General features: G+C 41.6%; 1 protein-coding gene across 1 annotated transcript in view; it reads right to left on the bottom strand.

Moving 5' to 3' along the window:
• Positions 1–4,339: 4,339 nt before the first annotated feature.
• The window catches only part of ttc33 (tetratricopeptide repeat domain 33), a 24,560-nt gene continuing 1,399 nt past the window's right edge, over positions 4,340–27,500 (bottom strand). The window contains exons 3-5 of the mRNA XM_061966082.1: positions 21,126–21,207; positions 18,002–18,133; positions 4,340–5,124 (exon numbers count right to left, since the gene is read on the bottom strand). Of these exons, the coding sequence (XP_061822066.1) occupies positions 4,747–5,124; positions 18,002–18,133; positions 21,126–21,207 (592 nt within the window). The 3' untranslated portion in view covers positions 4,340–4,746. The remainder of the gene's footprint in view (positions 5,125–18,001; positions 18,134–21,125; positions 21,208–27,500) is intronic.

Below are 27,500 nucleotides of genomic sequence, written 5' to 3'. Positions count from 1 at the left end.
TTGCACATCACGCACTATTGTATTTATACTCTTAAAATATGATTTGCTGTCAGTTTATCTTACCGGGCGACTGTTTTGCATGATAATACATGTTGTGTGTACGGTATTTGTGTTTGTGTGTGTGGGATGAGAAACTGGCATCAACTTGCTTTAGAGTTTAAATGTGTGTGTGTGTGTGTGTGTGGGCTAAGGATTAATTATTGGAAGTACCATACTTGCCAACCCTCCCGAATTTTCCGGGAGACTCCCGAAATTCAGCGCCTCTCCCGAAAACCTCCCGGAACAAATATTCTCCCGAAAATCTCCCGATTTTCAGCCGGAGCTGGAAGTCACGCCCCCTCCAGCTCCATGCGGACCTGAGTGAGGACAGCCTTTTTTAATGACGGGAGGACAACAGGGTGACAAGAACTAAATCATCCAGACTAGAGATAAATTGTATTATTATGTTTATCTTACCTAAAAATAAATATATTTGAGGTGGCGACTTGTCCAGGGTGTACCCCGCCTTCCGCCCGATTGTAGCTGAGATAGGCTCCAGCGCCCCCCGCGACCCCAAAGGGAATAGGCGGTAGAGAATGGATGGATGGATGAATTAAAAAAAAAAAAAACTAAATACATTTTTACTATATTTTGCTAAAAACATCAAAATTAATTGTATTTTTATTTGCATTTTTTCGTGACTCCTTATTACATCCAGCCATAGAATTATACATTAAAATAAACACATTTGAAATAATTGATTTTAAATTATCATAATAATTCATTTAAAATGACCATATTTAATTATTAAAATAATTGCTTGTTTATCAACAACTTTAGCATTTTATTCATTACATTTTGAAGCTCTCAGAAGCCAAGTTATGTTACATTCCTTAATATTTATTTATGCAAGTTTGAAGTATCAATTATCTAAACAGTTTGTTTGCATATTTTCAGGATGTAGATAAATATATATATATATATATATATATATATATATATATATATATATATATATATATATATATATATATTAGAGATGCGCGGTTTGCGGGCACAACCGCGGAGTGCGCGGATCGGACGGATGAAATAAAAAAAAATTAGATTTTATTCGCGGGTCGGGTCGGGTCGGGTGGTTGAAATAGAAAAAAATTAGATTTTAAATAGATTCAGGCGGGTGGCAGTTAAACCAATTCGGAAATATATATACATAGTTAAATGTTGTTACCCACATACGCAAATCGAGCAGGCACCTGCAGCATATGCCACAACAGAAGAAAAAAAAAGAAAAGAGATGGACACTTTTACGGAGCGGAGAAGGGACGCCTCGCCGGGGTCCGGGACCGAGGCCCCTTCCCCCGAGAGGGCCCCACCGGGAGCCGTAGCTGAGGCGATCCGCGAGAAGGGCCCGACGCAAGTCCAGGGTCACCACCGCACCGACACCCCGCCTCGTCCGCCTTCGCCGCGGCCGGCGTCACGCGCAGCAGGTAAGCAGCTTACCTGCCCGCCACCCCCGTGGCCGGGGGCTCATAACAGGGGTCACTCCGCGCGCTCCGCCCGCGCAGCTTACCTGCCCGCCACCCCTGTTGCCGGGGGCGCGTAACAGGGGTCACTCCGCGCGCAGTGCGCTCACGAAAGGGGTGGGGCTCACCCTGGTTGATATAGACAGCAGCTAGGACGGTGGCCATGGAAGTTGGAACCCGCTAAGGAGTGTGTAACAACCCACCTGCCGAATCAACTAGCCCTGAAAATGGATGGCGCTGGAGCGTCGGGCCCATATACCCGGCCGTCGCCGGCAGCGAGACGCGCTTGGAGGTGCGCTCAGCGCGGCTCCCATATGATTGCGCACTGGTGTGCGTCTGGGTCGTGACAGCGTGGCACGCGAATGTCTGTACTGCATTGGATCAGTCTCCTTTCTTTAACAGGCAAAAGCTTTATAACCTCACTAATGCCTTGCATCGTCTATATTAGATATATAATAACGGGCGGGTGCGGGCGGATGCGGTTCTGATCAAATGTTAGATCGGGTGGATTGCGGATGGTTGACGACTTTCTGACGCGGTTGCGGATGAAATAATTGCCTATCCGCGCATCTCTAATATATATATATACATATATGTATGAAATACTTGACTTGGTGAATTCTAGCTGTCAATATACTCCTCCCCTCTTAACCACGCCCCGCCCCACCCCCGACCACGCCCCCACCTCCCGAAATCGGAGGTCTCAAGGTTGGCAAGTATGGGAAGTACATTTTGAGACACCCGTTCGAGACGAGTACAAAACCTAAAACCAGTGAAGTTGGCATGTTGTGTCATTCAAAAAAAAAAAAACAGAATACAATGATTTGCAAATCCTTTTCAAACTTATATTCAATTGAATAGACTGCAAAGACAAGATACTTAATGTAGTTTTTTGTTGTTGCAAATAATCACTAAGAATTTAAGTAGCAACACATTGCAAGAAAGTTGGCACAGGGGCATTTTTACCACTGTGGCTTTGGAACTTGGCGCCTATAACAGTCCGGATGGTTCTTTTCCTCTTTGTTCCGGAGGACACGACGTCCACAGTTTCCAAAAACAATTTGCAAAGTGGACTCGTCAGACTACAGAACACTTTTCCACTTCGCATCAGTCCATCTTCGATGGCGTTTCTGGGTGTTGTTGATAAATGGCTTTGGCTTTGCATAGTAGAGTTTTAACTTGCACTTACAGATGTAGCGACCAACTGTAGTTACTGACAGTGGGTTTCTGAAGTGTTCCTGATCCCATGTGGTGATATCCTTTACACAATTATGTGGCTTTTTGATGCAGTACCGCCTGAGGGATCGAAGGTCCGTAATATCATCGCTTACGTGCAGTGATTTCTACAAATTCTCTGAACCTTTTGATTATATTACGGACCTTAGATGGTGAAATCTTAGAATTTCATGGCTGCAACACGTGCCAAAGTAGTTGGGAAAGGGCATGTTCACCACTGAGTTACATGGCCTTTCCTTTTAACAACACTCAGTAAACGTTTGGGAACTGAGAAGACACATTTTTGAAGCTTCTCAGGTGGAATTCTTTCCCATTCTTGCTTGATGTACAGCTTAAGTTGTTCAACAGTCCGGGGGTCTCCATTGTGGTATTTTAGGCTTCATAATACGCCACACATTTTCAATGGGAGACAGGTCTGGACTACAGGCAGGCCAGTCTAGTACCCGAAATCTTTTACTATAAACCCACGTTGATGTAACACGTGGCTTGGCATTGTCTTGCTGAAATAAGCAGGGGCGTCCATGGTTACGTTGCTTGGAAGGCAACATATGTTGCTCCAAAACCTGTATGTACCTTTCAGCATTAATGGCGCCTTCACAGATGTGTAAGTTACCCATGTCTTGGGCACTAATACACCCCCTTACCATCACACATGCTGGCTTTTCAACTTTGCGCCTAGAACAATCCGGATGGTTCTTTTCCTCTTTGGTCCGGAGGACACGACGTCCACAGTTTCTAAAAACAATTTGAAATGTGGACTCGTCAGACCACAGAACACTTTTCCACTTTGTATCAGTCCATCTTAGATGAGCTCAGGCCCAGCGAAGCCGACGGCGTTTCTGGGTGTTGTTGATAAACGGTTTTCGCCTTGCATAGGAGAGTTTTAACTTGCACTTACAGATGTAGCGACCAACTGTCGTTACTGACAGTGGGTTTCTGAAGTGTTCCTGAGCCCATGTGGTGATATCCTTTACACACTGATGTCGCTTGGTGATGCAGTACAGCCTAAAGGAATGGAAGGTCACGGGCTTAGCCGCTTACGTGCAGTGGTTTCTCCAGATTCTCTGAACCCTTTGATGATATTACGGACCATAGATGGTGAAATCCCTACATTCCTTGCAATAGCTGGTTGAGAAAGGTTTTTCTTAAACTGTTCAAAAATTTGCTCACACATTTGTTGACAAAGTGGTGACCCTCGCTCAACCCTTGCTTGTGAATGACTGAGCATTTCATGGAATCTACTTTTATACCCAATCATGGCACCCACCTGTTCCCAATTTGCCTGTTCACCTGTGGGATGTTCCAAATAAGTGTTTGATGAGCATTCCTCAACTTTATCAGTATTTATTGCCACCTTTCCCAACTTCTTTGTCACGTGTTGCTGGCATCAAATTCTAAAGTTAATGATTATTTGCAAAAAACAAAGACATCAAATATGTTGTCTTTGTAGCATATTCAACTGAATATGGGTTGAAAAGGATTTGCAAATCATTGTATTTTATTTACATCTAACACAATTTCCCAACTCATATGGAAACGGGGTTTGTAATTAGATGAATACACGGTAAACATTACAAATCAGAAAAAGTTATAAAGGAGTGTTTTGTTTTTGTTGGATTTATTTCACATGTAACGAGGCTCAGGTTTACACTACTTTGCAAAACATGTCTACTACAGATGAGCGTTACCAACATTAATGGTGAACAATATGACCACAAACTGAGAAAGACATGAACAACATGCTTGTTATTGTGCTTTGCAGTCATTTTCACCTGCAATGTTTTCTAATGTGTTGACAAACAAAATAAGAATCCGGCCTTTGTCGAAGCTTGCGATGGATCTCGATCAACGGTGCAGCAGGCGTACCTAATGTGCTGCGTGTTCACTATTGGGAAATCCAAACCATTATCGGGCGCATGTGAAGCATTTGCAGAATCTGACGGTTGCCTCCGATTATGTTTTTATGTCTTGACGAAGCGGTGACACACTGACGCCTGACTGAGCTCCATCAGATTCTCGCTTTGACATATTGTTCCTGCGAGGGGACTTGCGTTAAGTCTCCGGATCCCCCCTCGCCGGACGCCAGCACGTTTTGAACGTTCCCCTCGGCGTCTACCACCACGGCGGTCCTCTTCAGCTCCTCGTAGCGCGCCTGCCGCTCGGCCACGGCCACGCAGGCGTCCAGGACCTCGTTGGACTCAAAGTCAAAGTCCTGACGGAGCTCCGGGGCGTTGAGGAGCTGCTGCTTTGCCTCCTCTTCTCGTCGGATCTTCTCCTTGGCGACGGCGTTCTGTTTGTGCAGGGCCCGTGCCCACGCCAGGTCCTCCTGCCACAAGGCACGCTCAGACGGACATAGGTGGACGGCCACCTGGAAGGACCTCAGTGCCTGCACCAACACAACACACACTCTTCGTGTTAGCCTTAGGGAGGAAACAGTGACTTAATGGTCAAAATCACCAAGAGGGGGAAAGTGAAGGGCAGGCAGATTACAAATAACTACTAGCTAGAAGCAAAGATGATCAATGAGAATGAAGGTTTCATCAGACACAACAACAAATACAATTAAAGCTGCAAGCAGCGATGGACGGGACCGACTTTGACGGCACATAAAATCCAAACCGGAGCAGTAATCAAAACTCTTTGGTCAACTTTTAATCAGAAGGGTTCAATCTCTCTCCTGTGTTAGTTTGATACCGACACGACAAACGCGCTCGGAGGAGATAATGTTTGAAAAAAGGTGACCGGTTTTTACAAAACTTTTGTTTTGAAGAGGGAATTGACAACTTTCTGTTGATTTTTACTGAAGGTTGTCAATTTATGACATGTAGGTCTAAATGAGACCTACATAGAGGTTTGTGTTTCATGTCTCTCCGACCTTCCCAGTGGGAGTTACAGGCAGTTTTGTCATTTTTTTCTTCCGAGGGGCAGGTTTTTCTGCGTTTATTCAAAAATTGCGCTACAGCGCAATTTTGAGATTAGGGGTTAGATTTTTTATTAGATCGCAATTTTTGCCAGTCCTGATGTGTGCGTTCAGTTTGGTGAGTTATGAAGCGTGTTAAGGGGGTCAAATTACAGCTCAAAGAGGCAAAAGTTACTGTTTTTAGTACTTTTTTGTCTTGAAGGGGGAATTGCCAACTTCCTGTTGATATTAGCCCGAGGATGTACAATTATGAAATCTAGGTGTAAGTCAGACCTACATAGAGGTTTTTGTTTCATGTCTCTCCGATCTTCCTAGTGGGAGATATAGGCAGTCTAGTTTGTTTTTTTTCCTAGGGGGCGCTAGAGCGCAATTTTGAGTTTTGGGGTTCGGTTTTTTTATTAAAAGACCATTTTCGCAGGTCCTGATGGGTGGGTCAAATATGGTGAGTTTTGAAGCATGTTAAGTGGGTCAAATTAGTGCTCAAAGAGGCGGCGGAAGAATAAAGAAAAAAGAAAAAGAATAATAAAACCTTACAAATTCAATAGGTCCTTATGTCCCATTGTATAAGGACTCCCTTTGGGAGTCCTTATACAATGGGCCATGCGGGTCCTAATAATAAAACCTTACAAATACAATAGGTCCTTATGTCCCATTGCATAAGGACTCCCTTTGGGAGTCCTTATGCAATGGGCCATGCAGGCCCTAATAATGGAGTACAATCAGCCTTACGTGCTTTCTCGGCATGGAGGATGGAGCTCACACGAGATAAATGGGCTTCAAGGTGCAGGGAGTTGCGGCGTACGTGAAAATGTTAGAAAGTCTTCATGCAGCACTTTTGATCTTCTTGGTCAGAAACGTATCCGTTTGTCTCATGAAACGTCTCATTTAGAAGACATTTCATAAACTAGAAATTCATGGTTGCGGACAACCACAAAGCATCCCAGCAATCGGAGGGTTGCTGGTTACTGGGGTTCAATCCCCACCTTCTACCATCCTAGTCACGTCCGTTGTGTCCTTGGGCAAGACACTTCACCCCTTGCTCCTGATGGCTGCTGGTTAGCGCCTTGCATGGCAGCTCCCTCCATCAGTGTGTGAATGTGTGTGTGAATGGGTGAATGTGAAAATACTGTCAAAGCGCTTTGAGTACCTTGAAGGTAGAACAGCGCTATACAAGTATAACCCATTTATCATTTAATATGTCCGTGTGGAAACTCGTCCGGTTCAATACAAATACACGTACCGTTACACCCTTATATATATATATATATATATATATATATATACACACACACACACACACACACACACACACACACACACACACACACACACACACACACACACACACACACACACACACACACACACACACACACACACACACACACACACACACACACACACAAGGTTCTCAAATATCTATCAAAATGTTTTAGTACGACTTTGGTAAGCTATGAAGCCACACCACTTGATGGATTGTACTGTGCTTCAACATAGGAGTAGTATTATGGTGTGTGTATAAGGTAAGACATTATCTGGCGTTTTGTTTCGCAATATTATGCAAAAAAAAAATAAAAAAAAAAAATATATATATATATATATATCACCCAACCATGCAAATTTTGCATTTCCTTTGGAAATCGAGGTCCCAGAGTCTGGAGGAGGACAGGAGAGGCACAGGATCCACGTTGCCTGAAGTCTAGTGTAAAGTTTCCACCATCAGTGATGGTTTGGGGTGCCATGTCATCTGCTGGTGTCGGTCCACTCTGTTTCCTGAGATCCAGGGTCAACGCAGCCGTCTACCAGCAAGTTTTAGAGCACTTCATGCTTCCTGCTGCTGACCTGCTCTATGGAGATGGAGATTTCAAGTTCCAACAGGACTTGGCGCCTGAACACAGCGCAAAATCTACCCGTGCCTGGTTTACGGACCATGGTATTTCTGTTCTAAATTGGCCCGCCAACTCCCCTGACCTTAGCCCCATAGAAAATCTGTGGGGTATTGTGAAAAGGAAGATGCAGAATGCCAGACCCAAAAACGCAGAAGAGTTGAAGGCCACTATCAGAGCAACCTGGGCTCTCATAACACCTGAGCAGTGCCAGAAACTCATCGACTCCATGCCACGCCGCATTAACGCAGTAATTGAGGCAAAAGGAGCTCCAACCAAGTATTGAGTATTGTACATGCTCATATTTTTCATTTTCATACTTTTCAGTTGGCCAACATTTCTAAAAATCCCTTTTTTGTATTAGCCTTAAGAAATATTCTAATTTTGTGACACACGGAATTTTGGATTTTCATTTGTTGCCACTTCAAATCATCAAAATTAAATGAAATAAACATTTGAATGCATCAGTCTGTGTGCAATGAATAAATATAATGTACAAGTTACATCTTTTGAATGCAATTACTGAAATAAATCAAGTTTTTCAAAATATAAATATTTACTGGCTTTTACCTGTATATATATATATACATACATACAGGGACAGTGACAGCGCACAGTGCATGTGGATCACATGTTACCATGGCGAGAAAACATGGACAGACTGCCAGTTATCTAGTCTCCACCAGTTGCAGAAAATGTGCCATCAGTACAACTGGACAGTGCTGTTTCAGTTCCATCACCAGGACCATCAGTGAGTCAGACACAAACTAGTGTCATCATTGAACCAGATTCATGGACTGCTGAGTTGCCATCATCAGAACCCAGATCACCCACAACAAAAACCCCACCAGTGATCCGCATGTACCCAGAAAGGTTTCGAGTACCACCAAAAAAACTGAATCTCTGAAGACAGTATAAAAATCTGTGTTAAAGATGTACAAATACTGTTTGTATAATAAGCATGTTATTGTTTACAAATGAGGGTTAAGAGTTCAGTACTAAAAAAAAAAAAGAATGTGGCTTAAGTACAGTTTTTTAATTGAGCTGCTGCATTTTTTGGTTGGGTTGTTTATTTCTTTTGAGTAACTTCTTCAACTCTAAAAGGGGAGGAATTTAATAGAGTGATCTATGTTTGTCTGTTGCCATCTCCTGGTGAATGTTGGCTATAGCGTACTGGGGTTACTTTTTGGTTGGCCAACGATTTACGTGGTGTTGCGCACCTGACGTCAAGTGTGTGAGTCTGTTCTGAAGTCTACAGTAAAGAGACGTACTTCATCCCCTCGCCTGGTTATTGCCTCCAACTCAATATATTACAACAACATTGCTCCATGCGGACCTGGAGGGGGCGTGGCTTCCAGGTCCGCCTGAATTTCGGGAGATTTTCAGGAGAAAATTTGTCCCGGGAGGTTTTCGGGAGAGGCGCTGAATTTCGGGAGTCTCCCGGAAAATCCGGGAGGGTTGGCAAGTATGGTAATTTGTTGTGAGTTTATGCACTGTGTTGGTTTTGTTCTTTGAACAAGGTGATTTTCATGTACGGTTCATTTTGTGCACCAGTAATTAAACATGGTAACACTTTAGTATGGGGAACATATTCAGCATTAATTAGTTGCTTATTAACATGCAAATTAGTAACATATTGACTCTTAACTAGTCATTATTAAGTACTTATTAATGCCTTATTAGGCATGGCCTTATTATAACCCTAACCCTCTAACCCTAACCCTAACCAAATAACTCTAAATTAAGTCTTTGTTACTTAGAATATGTTCCCCTAGTGCAGGGGTCGGCAACCTTTACCAGTCAAAGAGCCACTTTGATCAGTTTCACAAATTATAGAAAACAATGGGAGTCGCAAAAATTTGTTGAAATTTAAAATGAAATAACACTGCATACAAAGTTTTTTTTTTAACTTTGTGCTATGTATTAACCAGGGGTCTCAGACACGCTGCCCACACCTTAATAAGGAATTTGAATGCTGGTGCGGCACGCGGGTTTTATATGAATGCCGATTGTCAGCGTCATGCATGCCGAAATGGTACAGCATATAGCACCCACTACAACCAGCGTGCCTGATCAGTCACACGTTGTGTGGGTTACCGCTTGCTCGGTAAGTGACAGCAAGGCATACTTGGTCAACAACCACATAGGTTACACTGACGGTGGCGGTATAAAAAAAACTTTAACACTCTTACTAATAATGCGCCACACTGTGAACCCACACCAAACAAGAATGACAAACACATTTTGGGAGAACATCTGCACCGTAACACAACATAAACACAACAGAACACATCCCCAGAATCCCATGCAGCCCTAACTCTTCCGGGATACATTATACACCCCGCCCACCTCAACCGACGCACAGAGAGGGGGGGCGGTTGATGTGTGAGGGAGCAGGGTTGGGGTGGGGGCGGGGTTTGGTGGTAGCAGGGGTGTATAATGTAGCCCGGAAGAGTCAGGGCTGCATGGGATTCTGGGTATTTGTCCTGTTGTGTTTATGTTGTGTTACGGTGCAGATGTTCTCCCGAAATGTGTTTGTCATTCTTGTTTGGTGTGGGTTCACAGTGTGGCGCATTATTAGTAAGAGTGTTAAAGTTGTTTTATATGGTCACCGTCAGTGTGACCTGTGTGGCTGTTGACCAAGTATGCATTGCTGTCACGTACGTGTGCAAGCAGAAGATGCATACTGTATAACAAGTGGTTGGGCTGGCACACTATTAATGCACGCCCTTATTATAGATGTAAGGGTGAAAATCGGTGAATATTAATCCCGGGAGTTTTCTGCGAGAGTCACTGAATTCCGGAAGTCTCACGGGAAAATCGGGGGGTTCGGCAAGTAAGCTGCTGAGCCGCATCAGAGTGATCAAAGAGCCGCATGCGGCTCCGGAGCCGCGGGTTGCCGACCCCTGCCCTAGTGTCAAAAAAACTCTAAATTACCGGTAAGTCTTTGTTACTTAGAATATGTTCCCCATACTAAAGTGTTACCAAAAACATATAACTTTGTCTTGAATTTGAAAAAAAAACATTTTATTTTTCATTAAAGAAGGGTTCGGTGAATGCGCATATGAAACCGGTGGGGTTCGGTACCTCCAATAAGGTTAAGAACCACTGGACTAGAAGTACTGAATACGGTACACATCCCTAGTGTTGGTCATAAAATAACCCATAGCTTTCTTGCTTGAAATGCTGCAATGAAAACCAGACCATTTTGGGACTGTTAGAGAAGCCATCTTGAGCCATATATTGAACTGTTGTTATACATGCTGATAAATACAGTGTAAATATTAGGAATGATGGTTTACAGCATAGACAAAAACGTTGAAACAACTCAGACACGCAGAGATTAAAGAGAAGAATGATTCCATTCACTCAGACTCGACTCCGACATGTTGATGCCGAATAAACGCTCAAACTCGACGAGACAAGCCTGGCTAAAAATAGATCCCCCCCCACCCCTCTTCCCCCAAGCTTCATTGTACGTAGAGGCGTGTCTCCGTTTGACTTTGTTTGCGTCGCAGAGAACTTTCAAGTCGTCCTATTGTTGCTGGGGGCTCTCACACAGCAACCAGAACACGAGAACCCGAGCGGTATTGTGATACCATTTCCCTTTGGTGGTGTAACTTTCGGACACACTGTTCTCGCTCTCTGCCTCTTGCGCATACAAACATGCGGGTAGCGACATGTTCCGCCACTACTGGGTGTGGGATGTTTGCGGTAAACAGTCGTAAGCGACAGATCTTGACAGCTCGTTTAAACTAAAAAGGCACACAACAAATGATTTATGGACTTCATATGAGAACAAAACATTCCCAAAGAGCTCGATACATAACTCAAAACAATACTTTATTTTTAATGAACGTATTTCCACAGTCAGCCACGTATTAGAAACATGGCACTACTTTACACCACTATAACAAATGTGCTAAAATATGCATGTTTTATTCATGTATGTATTATAATAATGAATAGAACAAATGAAGTAGAAAACTCAAACTAAATATGAAGATTAAACAAAAGCAAAATAGAAATACATGAATGTATATTTAAAAGTATCAATCAATGCTGTAAAAGAGTACATGTCTTTGAGCAGTGGTTCTCAAATGGGGGTACTTGAAGGTATGCCAAGGGGTACGTGAGATTTTTTTTAAATATTCTAAAAATAGCAAAAATTCAAAAATCCTTTATAAATATATTTATTGAATAATACTTCAACAAAATATGAATGTAAGTGCATAAACTGAACATCAAATCAAGTAGGCTATTCCATTCATTACAATGCAACAATGTAATATTCAGTGTTGACGGATAGATTTTTTGTGGACATGTTCCATAAATATTATAAATAAATGATAAATGGGTTGTACTTGTATAGCGCTTTTCTACCTTCAAGGTACTCAAAGCGCTTTGACACTACTTCCACATTTACCCATTCACACACACATTCACACACTGATGGAGGGAGCTGCCATGCAAGGCGCTAACCAGCACCCATCAGGAGCAAGGGTGAAGTGTCTTGCTCAGGACACAACGGACATGACGAGGTTGGTACTAGGTGGGGATTGAACCAGGGACCCTCGGGTCGCGCACGGCCATTCTTCCACTGCGCCACGCCGTCCCGTTGATGTTAAAGATTTCTTTTTTTGTGAAGAAATGTTTAGAATTAAGTTTATGAATCCAGATGGATCTCTATTACAATCCCCAAAGAGGGCACTTTAAGTTGATGATTACTTCTATGTGTAGAAATCTTTATTTATAATTGAATCACTTGTTTATTTTTCAACAAGTTTTTAGTTATTTTTATATCTTTTTTTCCAAATAGTTCAAGAAAGACCACTACAAATGAGCAATATTTTGCACTGTTATACAATTTAATGAATCAGAAACGGATGACATAGTGCTGTATTTTACTTCTTTATCTCTTTTTTTCCAACCAAAAATGCTTTGCTCTGATTAGGGGGTACTTGAATTTAAAAAAAATTCACAGGGGGTACATCACTGAAAAAAGGTTGAGAACCACTGTCTTTGAGAGTATTGCATCATGCTTCTACATACTTGCCAACCCTCCCGATTTTCCCGAGCTAAAGCATTTTGAAAAGTGGAGCCTTACTTTACTTTTGAGAGCTTTCGAGTAGGCATGCTTGCTTTGTTGTCATTCAAATTGCAACATTTCCTTGCCATATTTAGGCCGAGTCCGCTCCGAGTGCTCGTTTCAACGGCAACAAAACGTATCAAAATATGGCACCGTTTGTTTTTACGTGCTTTGGTACCCGGTAGTACCGACGTAATTCGGCTGGTACCTACAGAACAGTGGTTCTTAACCTGGGTTCGATCGAACCCTAGGGGTTCGGCGGAGGTCAAGACACACCCGACTCATCGTGTAAATAAAAACTTCTCCCTATCGGCGTATTACGGATACGGCAACAGCAGAAGTCAGACTGATTTGCAGGTGTGTAATTTGTTGAGAGTTTATGCACTGTGTTGGTTTTGTTCTTTGAACAAGGTGATGTTCATGCACGGTTCATTTTGTGCACCAGTAAAAAAACATGGTAACACTTTAGTATGGGGAACATATTCACCATTAATTAGTTGCTTATAAACATGCAAATTAGTAACATATTGGCTCTTAACTAGTCATTATTAAGTACTTATTAATGCCTTATTCGGCATGGCCTTATTATAACCCTAACCCTCTAACCCTAACCCTAACCAAATAACTCTAAATTAAGTCTTTGTTACTTAGAATATGTTCCCCTAGTGTCCAAAGAAACTCTAAATTAAGTCTTTGTTACTTAGAATATGTTCCCCTAGTGTCCAAAGAAACTCTAAATTAAGTTTTTGTTACTTAGAATATGTTCCCCATACTAAAGTGTTACCAAAAACATATAACTTTGTCTTGAATTTGAAAAAAAAAACATTTTATTTTTCACTAAAGAAGGGTTCGGTGAATGCGCATATGAAACGAAAGACCACTACAAATGAGCAATATTTTGCACTGTTATACAATTTAATGAATCAGAAACGGATGACATATTGCTGTATTTTACTTCTTTATCTCTTTTTTTCAACCAAAAATGCTTTGCTCTGATTAGGGGGTACTTGAATTTAAAAAAAAATTCACAGGGGGTACATCACTAAAAAAAAGGTTGAGAACCACTGTCTTTGAGAGTATTGCATCATGCTTCTACATACTTGCCAACCCTCCCGATTTTCCCGGGAGACTCCAGAATTTCAGTGCCCCTCCCGAAAATCTCCCGGGGCAACCTTTCTCCCGATTTCCACCTGGACAACAATATTGGGGGCGTGCCTTAAAGGCACTGCTTTTAGCGTCCTCTCTCACCTGAATAGGAGACTATTATACAGTTATGTTCATAGTAATAGCAGTGTGTTTAAAAAGGTGAGTAAACCTCAAAATTCTTCAAATAAATTGTATTTTAATGAACACAAATGCATTGGGGACACTGCACATTCTATTTCAAAGCCAGAAAATTAGAAAAGAGTCATTTAATTTGACAATATTTTACAGAAAGTCAAGAAATATATAACAAAAAAATAGCAGTGTTGACATCTTTCTTTACAAAACTGTAAAAAAAATGTACTGTATAAACTAAGAAAGGCTTACAATTTAGTTGCATACCCACGGTTTCTGATAACTGCTTCACATCTGTGGCACATGGAGTCCACCAACTTCTGGCACTGGTCAACAGGTGTTGCAGCCCAGGACAATTGTACTACGTTTCACAATTCCTCTGCATTTCTTGGTTTTGCCTCATGAACAGCATTTTTTATGTCAGCCCACAAGTTTTCAATGGGATTAAGGTTCGGGGATTGTGCTGGCCTCTCCATTACTTGTATTCTGTTTGTCTGGAACCATGATTTTGCTCGCTTGCTGGTGTGTTTGGGGTCATTGTCTTGTTGAAACACCCATTTCAAGGGCATTTCCTCTTCAGCATGACTTCTTCCAGTATTCTGATGTACTCAAACTGATCCATGATCCCTGGTACACGATGAATAGGACCAACACTATAGTACGAGAAACATCCCCATATCATGATGCTTGCACCACCATGCTTCACCGTCTTCACTGTGTACTGGGGCTTGAATTCAGTGTTTGCAGGACGTCTGTGGCCCTTAGACCCAAGAAGAACAATCTTACTCTCATCAGTCACAAAATATTACGCCATTTCTTTTTAGGCCAGTCAATGTGTTATTCGGCAAATGGTAACCACTTCAGCACACGTCTTTTTTTTAACAATGGGACTTTGCGGGGGCTTCTTGCTGGTAGCTTGGCTTCACATAGACGTGTTCTGATTGTTACAGTACTCACAGGCCATCTTAGATCTTCTTTGATCCTCCTAGAGCTGATCATTGGCTGAGCCTTTGCCATTTTGGTTATTCTCCCATCCATTCCAATAGTCCTTTTTCTATTTCTTCCTCGCCTTTTTGGTTTTGGCTGCCATTTTAAAGCGTTTGATATCATTTTAGCTGAACAGCCTATCATTTTCTGCACTTCTTTATAGGTTTCCCCCTCTTTTATTACATTCTTAATTAAAGAACGCTCTTCTTCTGAACAGTATCTAGAACGACCCATTTTACTCTGTTTTTCAAGGACAAATGCACAGCCAGCATATGCAGCGTCAGTTGCCTTTATCCTTAAATAAGGGCCACTTGTTTAACACCTTTTTTTCACATAATCAATGATCTCACTAATTGAACTACGCACTGCTATTTTTTTGAACACGCCCCTTTCAGTAAATTATTCAGTTTCACAGAATTAGCAGCATGCACGTCATGCCTGTTGGTTTTCTATACCTTTACTAAACATTCTAGAAACTTACTTGCAGTGTAAAAGTTGAAATTCTAAAAAAAAAACAGTGATTTATCTTGCTAGTGATGTGGGACTGCTATTATTTTGAACACAACTGTATATGTCTCCGTTATCCACAGGTTTATCTATAACCCATAAAGTAGGCAGGCACGGAGCGATTTCTCAGCGTGTGTTTATTCCAGCCGGCACGTTAATACACTGACACACAACATCCGGATTACCGTCATGCGTTGCTTCAAAACTACGGCAAGTAGTAATGTCCAAAAACACAACAGAGACGAAGCAGAAGAACGAAGAAGAGACATGGCGACGACGAGTAAGAAGAAGAAGTACGCTTGCAAGTTCCAAAATGATTGGAAAAAAATTATTTCAGTTCATCCAGGACAGCTCGAAGGGGAAGGGGTATGCTGCCTGCACATTTTGTAGATCAGACTTCTCCATTGAACACGGTGGCCAAACGGATATACTCATTCATGAATGGATTATTTATATATATATATATATATACAGACGGAAACACCTCCTAGGTAACACATGAGCCAATCACCACGCCCCTACGCCAGCCTGTACCCACCCACTCTGTGCCCTATATAAACCATGGTATGTGAATGCTCCCATTAAAGTCTCCTGATGATTGAGGGAACCCCCCCCTCATGAAACAGGCCTGTAGAGATTAAATAGTCTTGTGATTTTTTTCCCACACATACATATACATATACATATATATATATATATATATATATATATATATATATATATATATATATATATATATATATATATGTGTATTTATGAGGGGTGTAACGGTTTGTATCGAACCGTTTCGGTACGGGGGTGTCGGTTCGGTGGTGTACCGAACGAGTTTCCACACGGACATATTAAGTAGCGTAACATACGTTGTGTAAACAATGCACACCGAGGCACAACACACGGCATTCTAGCAGCTAACGGGCTACGATAGACTGACCATACGTCCTCTTTTCACCGGACATGTCCTCTTTTGCGGAGCTGTCAGGTCGGAGTTTCTTAAATGCCTCGAATGTCCGGCATTTTGAGTTAGGGTTGCATGTATTTTCAATGTACATTCAGGGTTAAGAAGGGGTTAAAAACAAAACAAATTGTGCGCAGCAGCATTCGTGAGGGAGGGGCAGAGACAGAGACAGCGAGAGAGTTATGATAAACGTGCATGCGTCGCCATGCTCTGCTTTTTATCCATAGATTTATCAGATTTAATTTTTTATTATTTATAGCAGGGGTGTCAAAAGTGTGCGGCCCACAGCTAATGTTTTAAAGGCCCACGGCACATTCTAAAAATACTATTAAAATAAACAAAAACATACCAAAAGTGAAATAGAAAAGCTTAAAAGGTGAAATGTAATTTAGAAAAAGTTGCAATGTTGACTAATAAAACAAAGCTGTTTTTTTTTCCTTCAAACTGACGTTGCTCAAAACATAATATTGAATCAAAATCAATGTTATTATGAATTACTGACCTATCCAAGGTTCGGATTACTTCACATTAAATATTCCACTAAGAAAAATATTTTTGGTGGAAGATTTTGCAAATTTAGTAAATAAATAACCCAAAAATTTATATTTTGTTGTTTTCTTACTGTACCGAAAATGAACCGAACCGTGACCTCTAAACCGAGGTACGTACCGAACCTACATTTTTGTGTACCGTTACACCCCTAATATATATACAAGAAATACTTGAAAATATATACCCCCACCCCCCACCTCCCGAATTCGGAGGTCTCAATGTTGGCAAGTATGTGCTTCTATCTCTACGAAACCCCGCCCACTCAAATCCCATTCCTCACCGATCGCAAAACACCTGTCCCAGTAGGCTGCACATTTGTTTTAAGTAGCCTATAAAACTACCTGTGTGACGTTGGCCCCCCCTTACCGTTGCAAATATCAAAAAAACAATGCTATTTGTTTGTGCTACATAAACATTTTTGTTTTTGCGGTAAAAAAAATACCTGTGCCGTTGCTATTTTCAAGTTACAGTATTCTAAAATACATTTTCTGACTCGTGACCTCATCCAGCCCCCACCACCCTATCAAAATCTCCCCCAAACTTAACTTGTCCCCTGGTATGTGCTGCAAAAAATGTTCGTCAAACTGTTACAGTATTTTTGTTATGGATTTGATTTTGATTAGGTTTTTATTAAGGATCCCCATTAGCTGGTTGCCACAACAAACCCACTAGTCTTCCTGGGGTCCACAAGCTCAATACAATTACATGTAAAAGCATATAATTATAACTACACAATACAGAAACAAAAAAAAGCATCAATAAGAAAACAAGCAAACAATTTACTGTCACAGAATAATAATTACCATATAAATATAACTACAAAATACAAAACCAAACAAAACAAAACAATGGGGTTGGTTATTAATAAAAAACATGTTAATAACATAAAGACAATGATAGTTAGACAAAAAAAAATCTGCATCACAAACAAATGGGACAAGTTTGGGGTGATTTTGACAAGGTACTTTCCGACTAGTTTCTGACGTCACTAGTCAGAAACAAATATGTTTACCGTATCACAAATAAATGGCGGTGTTATTGTAATAAAACTTGCTGCATTAAAACACCTTCATGTCATCGGTCACTCACCAGGTCCACCTCGCCGAGACTCAGCTGGGCCCGGCCTAGAGTCTGCCAGCCCTCCCACCACAGTGGCCGCAATTTCGCTGCAGTCTCTGCCGCCTTGACGGCGGGGAAGACCTCTTGGAGGATGGTCAGCACCTGTGGACGCGTGGCACTGTGATTAAGTCACAATATAAACACATGTGCACGGGAAGTTTTTTAGTTTTTTTTTTATAAATTTTGATTTCTATTTACTGTTTTAATTGGTTTTACCCTTCAAAATTGTTTTTAATCATTTTTATTTTTATATTGTTTTTATATTTATTTTTGTTTTTATTCAGTCATTGGTGGAGCATAATATTGTTTTTAATATAATAGTGTGCAGCACTTTGGAAACATTCTTGTTGTTTAAATGTGCTTTATAAATAAAGTGGATTGGATTGGATTGATTAATAAAGTAAAATATATGACTTTAAAACGCCGCTGTACGGAGTGGTACACGGACGTAGGAAGAAGTACAGAGCGCCAATAAACCTTTAAAGGCACTGCCTTTGCGTGCCGGCCCAATCACACAATATCTACGGCGTTTCACACACACAAGTGAATGCAAGCCATACTTGGTCAACAGCCATACAGGTCACACTGAGGGTGGCCGTATAAACAACTTGAACACTGTTACAAATATGCGCCACACTGTGAACCCACACCAAACAAGAATGACAAACACATTTCGGGAGAACATCCGCACCGTAACACAACAGAACAAATACCCAGAACCCCTTGCAGCACTAACTCTTCCGGGACGCTACAATATAAACCCCAGCTTATTTGTTTTTAACGGTACACATTTCCAGCGTTGTTGTTGTTTCTGGATGAGGAGGTGCTGCTCCGTTATTGATTGAAGTAAAGTCTGAATGTCATCAAAACAGTTAGCTCCATCTTTTGACACTTCTTCCACTCCCGTGCTTGCACGCTACACCACTACAACAAAGATGACGAGGAGAAGACGCTGTCGAAGGTGAGCCACGTAAATAAGACCGCCCACAAAACGGCGCATCCTGACGCGACTGTCAGAAAGCGGCTTGAAGATGATCTGTAAAACATCATCTATGCAACATATTGACCAAAGAACAACCATTACATGTTATTTTAGTGTTTTACATTTTGAAAAAAACTATAATACCTTTAAAGGGGAACATTATCACCAGACCTATGTTAGCTTCAATATATACCTTGATGTTGCAGAAAAAAGACCATATATTTTTTTAACCGATTTCCGAACTCTAAATGGGTGAATTTTGGCGAATTAAACGCCTTTCTATTATTCGCTCTCGGAGCGATGACGTCACAACGTGACGTCACATCGGGAAGCAATCCGCCATTTTCTCAAACACAGAGTCAAATCAGCTCTGTTATTTTCCGTTTTTTCGACTGTTTTCCGTACCTTGGAGACATCATGCCTCATCGGTGTGTTGTCGGAGGGTGTAACAACACGAACAGGGATGGATTCAAGTTGCACCAGTGGCCCTAAGATGCGAAAGTGGCAAGAAATTGGACGTTTGTTCCGCACACTTTACCGACGAAAGCTATGCTACGACAGAGATGGCAAGAATGTGTGGATATCCTGCGACACTCAAAGCAGATGCATTTCCAACGATAAAGTCAAAGAAATCTGCCGCCAGACCCCCATTGAATCTGCCGGAGTGTGTGAGAAATTCAGGGACAAAGGACCTCGGTAGCACGGCAAGCAATGGCGGCAGTTTGTTCCCGCAGACGAGCGAGCTAAACCCCCTGGATGTCTTGGCTCACACCGTCCCTTATGCCACCGAAGATGATCAAGAGAAGAATATCGACCCTAGCTTCCCTGGCCTGCTGACATCAACTCAAAAACTGGACAGATCAGCTTTCAGGAAAAGAGAGCGGATGAGGGTATGTCTACAGAATATATTAATTGATGGAAATTGGGCTGTCTGCACTCTCAAAGTGCATGTTGTTGCCAAATGTATTTCATATGCTGTAAACCTAGTTCATAGTTGTTAGTTTCCTTTAATGCCAAACAAACACATACCAATCGTTGGTTAGAAGGCGATCGCCGAATTCGTCCTCGCTTTCTCCCGTGTCGCTGGCTGTCGTGTCGTTTTCGTCGGTTTCGCTTGCATACGGTTCAAACCGATATGGCTCAATAGCTTCAGTTTCTTCTTCAATTTCGTTTTCGCTACCTGCCTCCACACTACAACCATCCGTTTCAATACATGCGTCATCTGTTGAATCGCTTAAGCCGCTGAAATCCGAGTCTGAATCCGAGCTAATGTCGCTATAGCTTGCTGTTCTATGCGCCATGTTTGTTTGTGTTGGCATCACTATGTGACGTCACAGGAAAATGGACGGGTGTATATAACGATGGTTAAAATCAGGCACTTTGAAGTTTTTTTTTTAGGGATATTGCGTGATGGGTAAAATTTTGAAAAAAACTTCGAAAAATAAAATAAGCCACTGGGAACTGATTTTTAAGGGTTTTAACCATTCTGAAATTGTGATAATGTTCCCCTTTAATAACAGAAAGAAACAACCCTTTTGTGTGAATGAGTGGGGGAGGGAGTTTTTTTGGGTTGTTGTACTAATTGTAAGTGTATCTTGTGTTTTTTATGTTGATTTAATAAAAAACAAAAACAAAAACAAAAAACGATACTGATAATAAAAAAAAACGATGTCGATAATTTCCGATATTACATTTTAACGCAATTATCGGACATCTCTACCAAAAACTGAAAACAAGCCAGAGGAAAAATGTGCCGATCGCACTCGAAGCAAACGCTAACACTTCGCATAGGCAAAAAGACAAGGAATACTCACTTAACTGTACTGTATGTAGCATAAGCAAGCGTGATGAGTAAAATTTTGAAAAAAACTTTGAAAAATAAAATAAGCCACTGGGAACTGATTTTTAATGGTTTTAACCCTTTGGAAATTGTGATAATGTTCCCCTTTAATGCGCCTTTTGTATGAAAATAGACCTGACTAGACCCGCTCGTCAGCAGTGCGCCTTATAATCCGGAAAATAAGGTACAACATTTTTTACATTTCAATAAAAAATCCTGCTCCAGTTTAGCCTGGAGTGGCCCGGAGTAAAAAAAATAAAATAAAAGCACACCTGAGCCTTCATCTCGTAGAGCAGTGGGTTGTCTGGAGTCAGCTGAATGGCCTCGTCCCACTTCTTGATGGCCTCCCAGTGCCTAAAAAAACACACACATAGCGATTTGGAGACAGCCAATTAGTCGGCAACACAACTGAGAAATGATAAAACATGGCGGAAAACATTCACGTAACAAAAGGTTTTATGACAGCATCAGTTTTACCCTGGAACAGGTTCATTTCTACACCATGCTTTCCTGTGGGAGGAATACTTTTAAAGGTTGCGCAGAATTTCCAAACCGTTTGTCTGTCTCCGTGTTTGATTTGTGTTATGAACGCTGACAAAGGGCCACGTGTTTGTTTAGCGCTGACAGTCTGGTAATTGGATTCTTCTCTTGTGTACCGTTTAAATACGCAATAATGAACTGCATGGCAAATTTTGCCCTTAAAGCTAATCAAGTTTGCTTTAGGTTGACATCTAAACACGTGTCCCTTCAAACTGTACACCGTGGTCATGCAAAATAAAATGAAAAGTGAGCGGAGGATGGAAAGGGAAGTGTTGAAACTGCAAGATGAAGCAAGGGGGGGGGGGGGGGGCTCGGTAACATCATGTGAGGAAATGAAGCAACATGTAATAAACTCCAAAACTCTATTGTGCCGGGTCACGGAGGGCAAGGTGAGAACAAACAGGACATAAATGAGAACTAGTTAAAAAAAAAGCGTGTTGAGATCATGTCAGTGACTAAGCTTGTTGATGTGAAAAGTATGATGATGAAATCAAAATAAAACTATTCAACCTTGGTGAGTTCTATGAATAACACTGACAATGTGCCAGCTCGGCAAAAAATACATTTCGGTATTTAGACACCTCAGCCTTACTTTTGTTCACTCATTCCCTTTTTAGCAACATTTAGGTCGGCAGTCTAAAAGCTTTTGAAGCTGCCGTGCAAACGGGAAGTCACATTTGTGCAAGGGAAGCGGACGACGCAATCCCCAGGACTGTCATTAAGGGGCCATTATTTCCCGGGCGTTATCGACTTAGGTCTTTAGCAAATGCGATTAAGGATGCGTTTCCAAGAGCAACAAAGAGAATGACAAAGTAATTGTTATTTGGTTGACAAGGTAAATAAATGTCCGCTAACGGCTCTCTAATGAGCTATTTGTTTGTCTGCATAGACGCAATTGTAAACATTTGACAATGATATTGTTAAATAGTTAAACAGTTTACATTTACTGTGGCCAAATTAAGCACTAATGTAATCATTAATAACAATGTAAGTAATCCCTTCAAACGCAAAAAAAATATGTTTTCATTACTGTATTTTTACCGTTGTAATTGGAAGGTCAGTAACTTAATCGTCCTAAGTAGTAAACAAACACAAATAAAATGCAATCTCAATCTGTTTGCAAAAAAATGCACTTCAATTAATATTGAACATCTTGAAGTGCAGTTTTTATCCCAATTGGAAGAACTGGGTTGGGTGGTTTGTTTTGTTGTTTTTTTGTTGCCAATGCAATCATGGCATGTTGCTCATTCAGTTTGAAGAGGAAATATTCCTACTCATGGATATTTGTAATTAGAGACGTCCGATAATGGCTTTTTTGCCGATATCCGATATTGTCCAACTCTTAATTACCGATTCCGATATCAACCGATACCGATATATACAGTTACATTATTATGCCTAATTTTGTTATGATGCATTAAACAATGTAACAAGGTTTTCCAAAATAAATCAACTCAAGTTATGGGAAAAAAAATGCCAACATGGCACTGCCATATTTATTATTGAAGTCACAAAGTGCATTATTTTGTTTAACATGCTTCAAAACAGCAGCTTGGAATTTGGGACATGCTCTCCCTGAGAGAGCATAAGGAGGTTGAGTTTGGGGGGGTAGCGGGGGGTTTATATTGTAGCGTCCCGGAAGAGTTAGTGCTGCAAGGGGTTCTGGGTATTTGTTCTGTTGTGTTTATGTTGTGTTACGGTGCGGATGTTCTCCCGAAATGTGTTTGTCATTCTTGTTTGGTGTGGGTTCACAGTGTGGCGCATATTTGTAACAGTGTTACAATTGTTTATACGGCCACCCTCAGTGTGACCTGTATGGCTGTTGACCAAGTATGCCTTGCATTCACTTGTGTGTGTGAAAAGCCGTAGATATTATGTGACTGGGCCGGCACGCAAAGGCAGTGCCTTTAAGGTTTATTGGCGCTCTGTACTTCTCCCTACGTCCGTGTACACAGCGACGTTTTAAAAAGTCATACATTTTACTTTTTGAAACCGATACCGATAATTTTGAAACCGATCATTTCCGATATTACATTTTAAAGCATTTATCGGCCGATAATATCGGACTGCCGATATTATCGACCGATAAATGCATCCCTAGTCACGACGCATCGAGACGATGTCCGTGTGTTCTGTGTGTGAAAACTAGCATCCCGCCTGCTCATACCGAAACAAAGATTGTGGATGACTGACAAGAGGCTTCACTCTGTTCATGTAATTGTACTGTCAAATAATTCGCAGGGAATTCAATCGATCTCAACTGGACTGTTTGGTTTGTCTAAGAAGACGTTTCGCCTCCCATCCAAGTAGGCTTCAACAGACCATGCTCATAGACTTAGATTGGTCAATGCAAAAGTGCAATATATTTATCTGTACAGTAATTTATTTTTATCCGCACCTTCTTTTGTAAATGCAAACACTCTGCACCCCTTTGCTCTTTTATCCTGCACTACAATGAGCTAATGCAACAAAATGTCATCCTTATCTGTACTGTAAAGTTCCAATTTGAATGACAATAAAGGAAGTCTAAGTCTAGCGTTAGGTAGCTCATATTGACAGAACACCGGCAAAGTCATCAAGTTCATGTTCATTCATCAGCCCAGGCCTACAATCGTATGAAATGTTTTAATGCATCTGGACATCACATTTAATGCTCTTTAGAGCCTTTCAAGGCCTTAAGTTTCGCAAAATCAATTTTTAATTGTTCGCAGAAATCCTGAGAAAATTGAATTATGTGTATCAGTTGTTACATCTCATGCTAATTGGAAACTGAAAATTGGTTCATATGTGTAAATGTGAGATTTTTTAAGGAAATGTCGCCATCGTGTGGACATTTTAAGAAGTACTACTTAGCCAGGACTCATACTTCAAAACAAGGGTGTCCTAACTTTCTTTTTTTTTTACTTAGGGGCCGCACTGTGCTAAAAATATTTGACCGGGGGGTCAAATATTTCAATATATATACACATATATATGTGCACATATATTTCATTAATATAATAGATATAAATAGGGCAGCACTGTGGGGAACAGGGGTTAGTGCATGTGCCTCACAAAACGAAGGTCCTGAGTTCAATCCTGGGATCTTTCTGTGTGGAGTTTGCATGTCCTCCCCGTGACTGCGTGGGTTCCCTCCGGGTACTCCGGCTTCCTCCCACCTCCAAAGACATGCACCTGGGGATAGGTTGATTGGCAACACTAAAATTGGCCCTAGTGTGTGAATGTGAGTGTGAATGTTGTCTGTCTATCTGTGTTGGCCCTGCGATGAGGTGGCGACTTGTCCAGGGTGTACCCCGCCTACCACTCGAATGCAGCTGTGACAGGCTACAGCACCCCCCACGACCCCAAAAGGGACAAGCGGTAGAAAATGGATGGATGGACGGATATAAATAGTATAACTGAATATTAAGAGTATGTGAAAGTTTGACTCCTACCTTGTTTACTTTCCTGGCGACCTCCTTAAAGTTTTGTAAACAATCAGAAATATCAAGCAGCTAAAATGTTGAGTTTTGCATTTTTCCCAACATGCATTGTAATGGATTTAAAGTTAAGTACCAATGATTGCCACACACACGAGGTGTGGCAAAATTATTCTCTGCATTTGACCCATCACCCTTGATCACCCCCTGGGAGGTGAGGGGAGCAGTGAGCAGCAGCGGTGGCCGCGCCCCGAAATCTTTTTTTTTTTTTTTTTTACACCATGACTAGGGAAGGTGTCGTGAGATTGACAGGCGGATCGGTGCGGCGTCTTCAGTAATGCGGACGCTGTAACGATCCGTTGTGGTGAAGAAGGAGCTGAGCCGGAAGGCAAAGCTCTCATTTTACCGGTCGATCTACGTTCCCATCCTCATCTATGGTCATGAGCTTTGGGTTATGACCAAAAGGACAAGATCACAGGTACAAGCGGCCGAAATGAGTTTCCTCCGCCGGGAGGCAGGGCTCTCCCTTAGAGATAGGGTGAGGAGGGAGGAGCTCAAAGTAAAGCTGCTGCTCCTCCACATGGAGAGGAGACAGATGAGGTGGTTCGGCATCTGGTCAGGATGCCACCCGAACGCCTCCCTCGGGAGGTGTTTAGGTAGGGCACGTCCGACCGATAGGAGGCCACAGGGAAGACCCAGGACACTGGGAAGACTATCTCTCTCGGCCTGAGAACGCCTTGGGATCCCTCGGGAGGAGCTGGACGAAGTGGCTGGGGAGAGGGAAGTCTGGGTTTCCCTGCTTAGGCTGCTGCCCCCGCGACCCGACCTCAGCTAAGCGGAAGAAAATGGATGGATGGATGGATGATTGCCACACACACACACGAAGTGTGGCGAAATGATTCTCTGCATTCGACCCTTGATCACCCCCTGGGAGGTGAGGGGAGCTGTGAGCAGCAGCGGTGGCCGCGCCCGGGAATCATATGGGCATAAATGGGTTAAAAATCTAGATTTTTTTTTTTATGGTGCCTGAAAGTGTTTTATAATATCCACAAAGTTCAGTGAGCAGGTTGCGTTCGTGCGGCCATGTGTGTTGACTTTTTTTTTTCTTTGGCACCATGACTAGGGAAGGTTGTTTGGATTGGGTCATATAAGTGAATGCTGATCACATTTCATAGTCATTGGCCTGATTTATTAACAAAATAGCAATTGCAAGTGCAGGACTAATAGATAATATCGGACTGCCGATATTATCGGCCGATAAATGCTTTAAAAAATGTAATATCAGATATATAAGTATTACATAAGTCGTCTGTTTTCATCGCAAAATTCCACAGTATTCTGGACGTCTGTGTTGGTGAATCTTTTGCAATTTGTTCAATGAACAATGGAGACAGCAAAGAAGAAAGCTGTAGGTGGAAAGCGGTGTATTGCGGCAGGTGTTGTGCCGGATAACGCACCCCCGCCGTAGAATGCACCCCCTGACTGTTGTGCCGGATAACACAGCCGGTGTTTCATTGTTTACATTCCCGAAAGATGACAGTCAAGCTTTACCATTGGCCTGTGGAGAACCGGGACAACAGAGACTCTTACCAGGAGGACTTTCAGTTGGATGCGCAGACGCGGTACCGTGAGTACGCATGCAGCTGCGGCTTCCAAATATTTGATCGCTTGCCCGTACGTGCGTACCACTATGTGCATGTCACGTACGTAACTTTGGGGACTTTGGGGAAATATATGTGCTGTATGAACTTTGGGGAGGTGAACGGTACTTTGGGCTGTGGGATTGAGTGTGTTGTGCAGGTGTTTGAGTTGTATTGGCGGGTTATATGGACGGTGTTTGTTATGCGAGATTAATTTGTGGCATATTAAATATAAGCCTGGTTGTGTTGTGGCTAATAGAGTATATATATGTCTTGTGTTTATTTACTGTTTTAGTCATTCCCAGCTGAATATCAGGTCCCACCCGCCTCTCACAGCATCTTCCCTATTTGAATCGCTCCCACTGCCCTCTAGTCCTTCACTCTCACTTTCCTCATCCACGAATCTTTCATCCTCGCTCAAATTAATGGGGAAATCGTCGCTTTCTCGGTCCGAATCGCTCTCGCTGCTGGTGGCCATGATTGTAAACAATGTGCGGATGTGAGGAGCTCATACTTGCCAACCTTGAGACCTCCGATTTCGGGAGGTGGGGGGCGTGGTGTGGTTGGGGTGGGGGGCGTGGTTAAGAGGGGAGGAGTATATTTACAGCTAGAATTCACCTCCTGGAGTATTTCATTCATATATATATATATATATATATATATATATATATATATATATATATATATATATATATATATATATATATATATATATATATATATATATATATATATATATATATATATATGTATGAAATACTTGACTTTCAGTGAATTCTAGCTATATATATATATATATATATATTTATTTTATTATATATATAAATAAAAGAAATACTTGAATTTCAGTGTTCATTTATTTACACTTATACACACACATAACACTCATCTACTCATTGTTGTACTTCAAAGTACAATGCAATACAGTTCCGGGGCAATGGCACCTATCAAATACACAGTAATGAAAACACAGTTGTTCTACTAACTGTACTGTGTGTTATGAGAGTAGAGTATGTGTGTGTGTGGCCCTTTAATAGGTGACAGCATG

This window comes from Nerophis lumbriciformis, linkage group LG11 (assembly GCF_033978685.3).
Source record: "Nerophis lumbriciformis linkage group LG11, RoL_Nlum_v2.1, whole genome shotgun sequence".
Classification (NCBI taxonomy): Eukaryota; Metazoa; Chordata; class Actinopteri; order Syngnathiformes; family Syngnathidae; genus Nerophis; species Nerophis lumbriciformis.
This window is presented reverse-complemented; position numbering and strand designations above follow the sequence as displayed.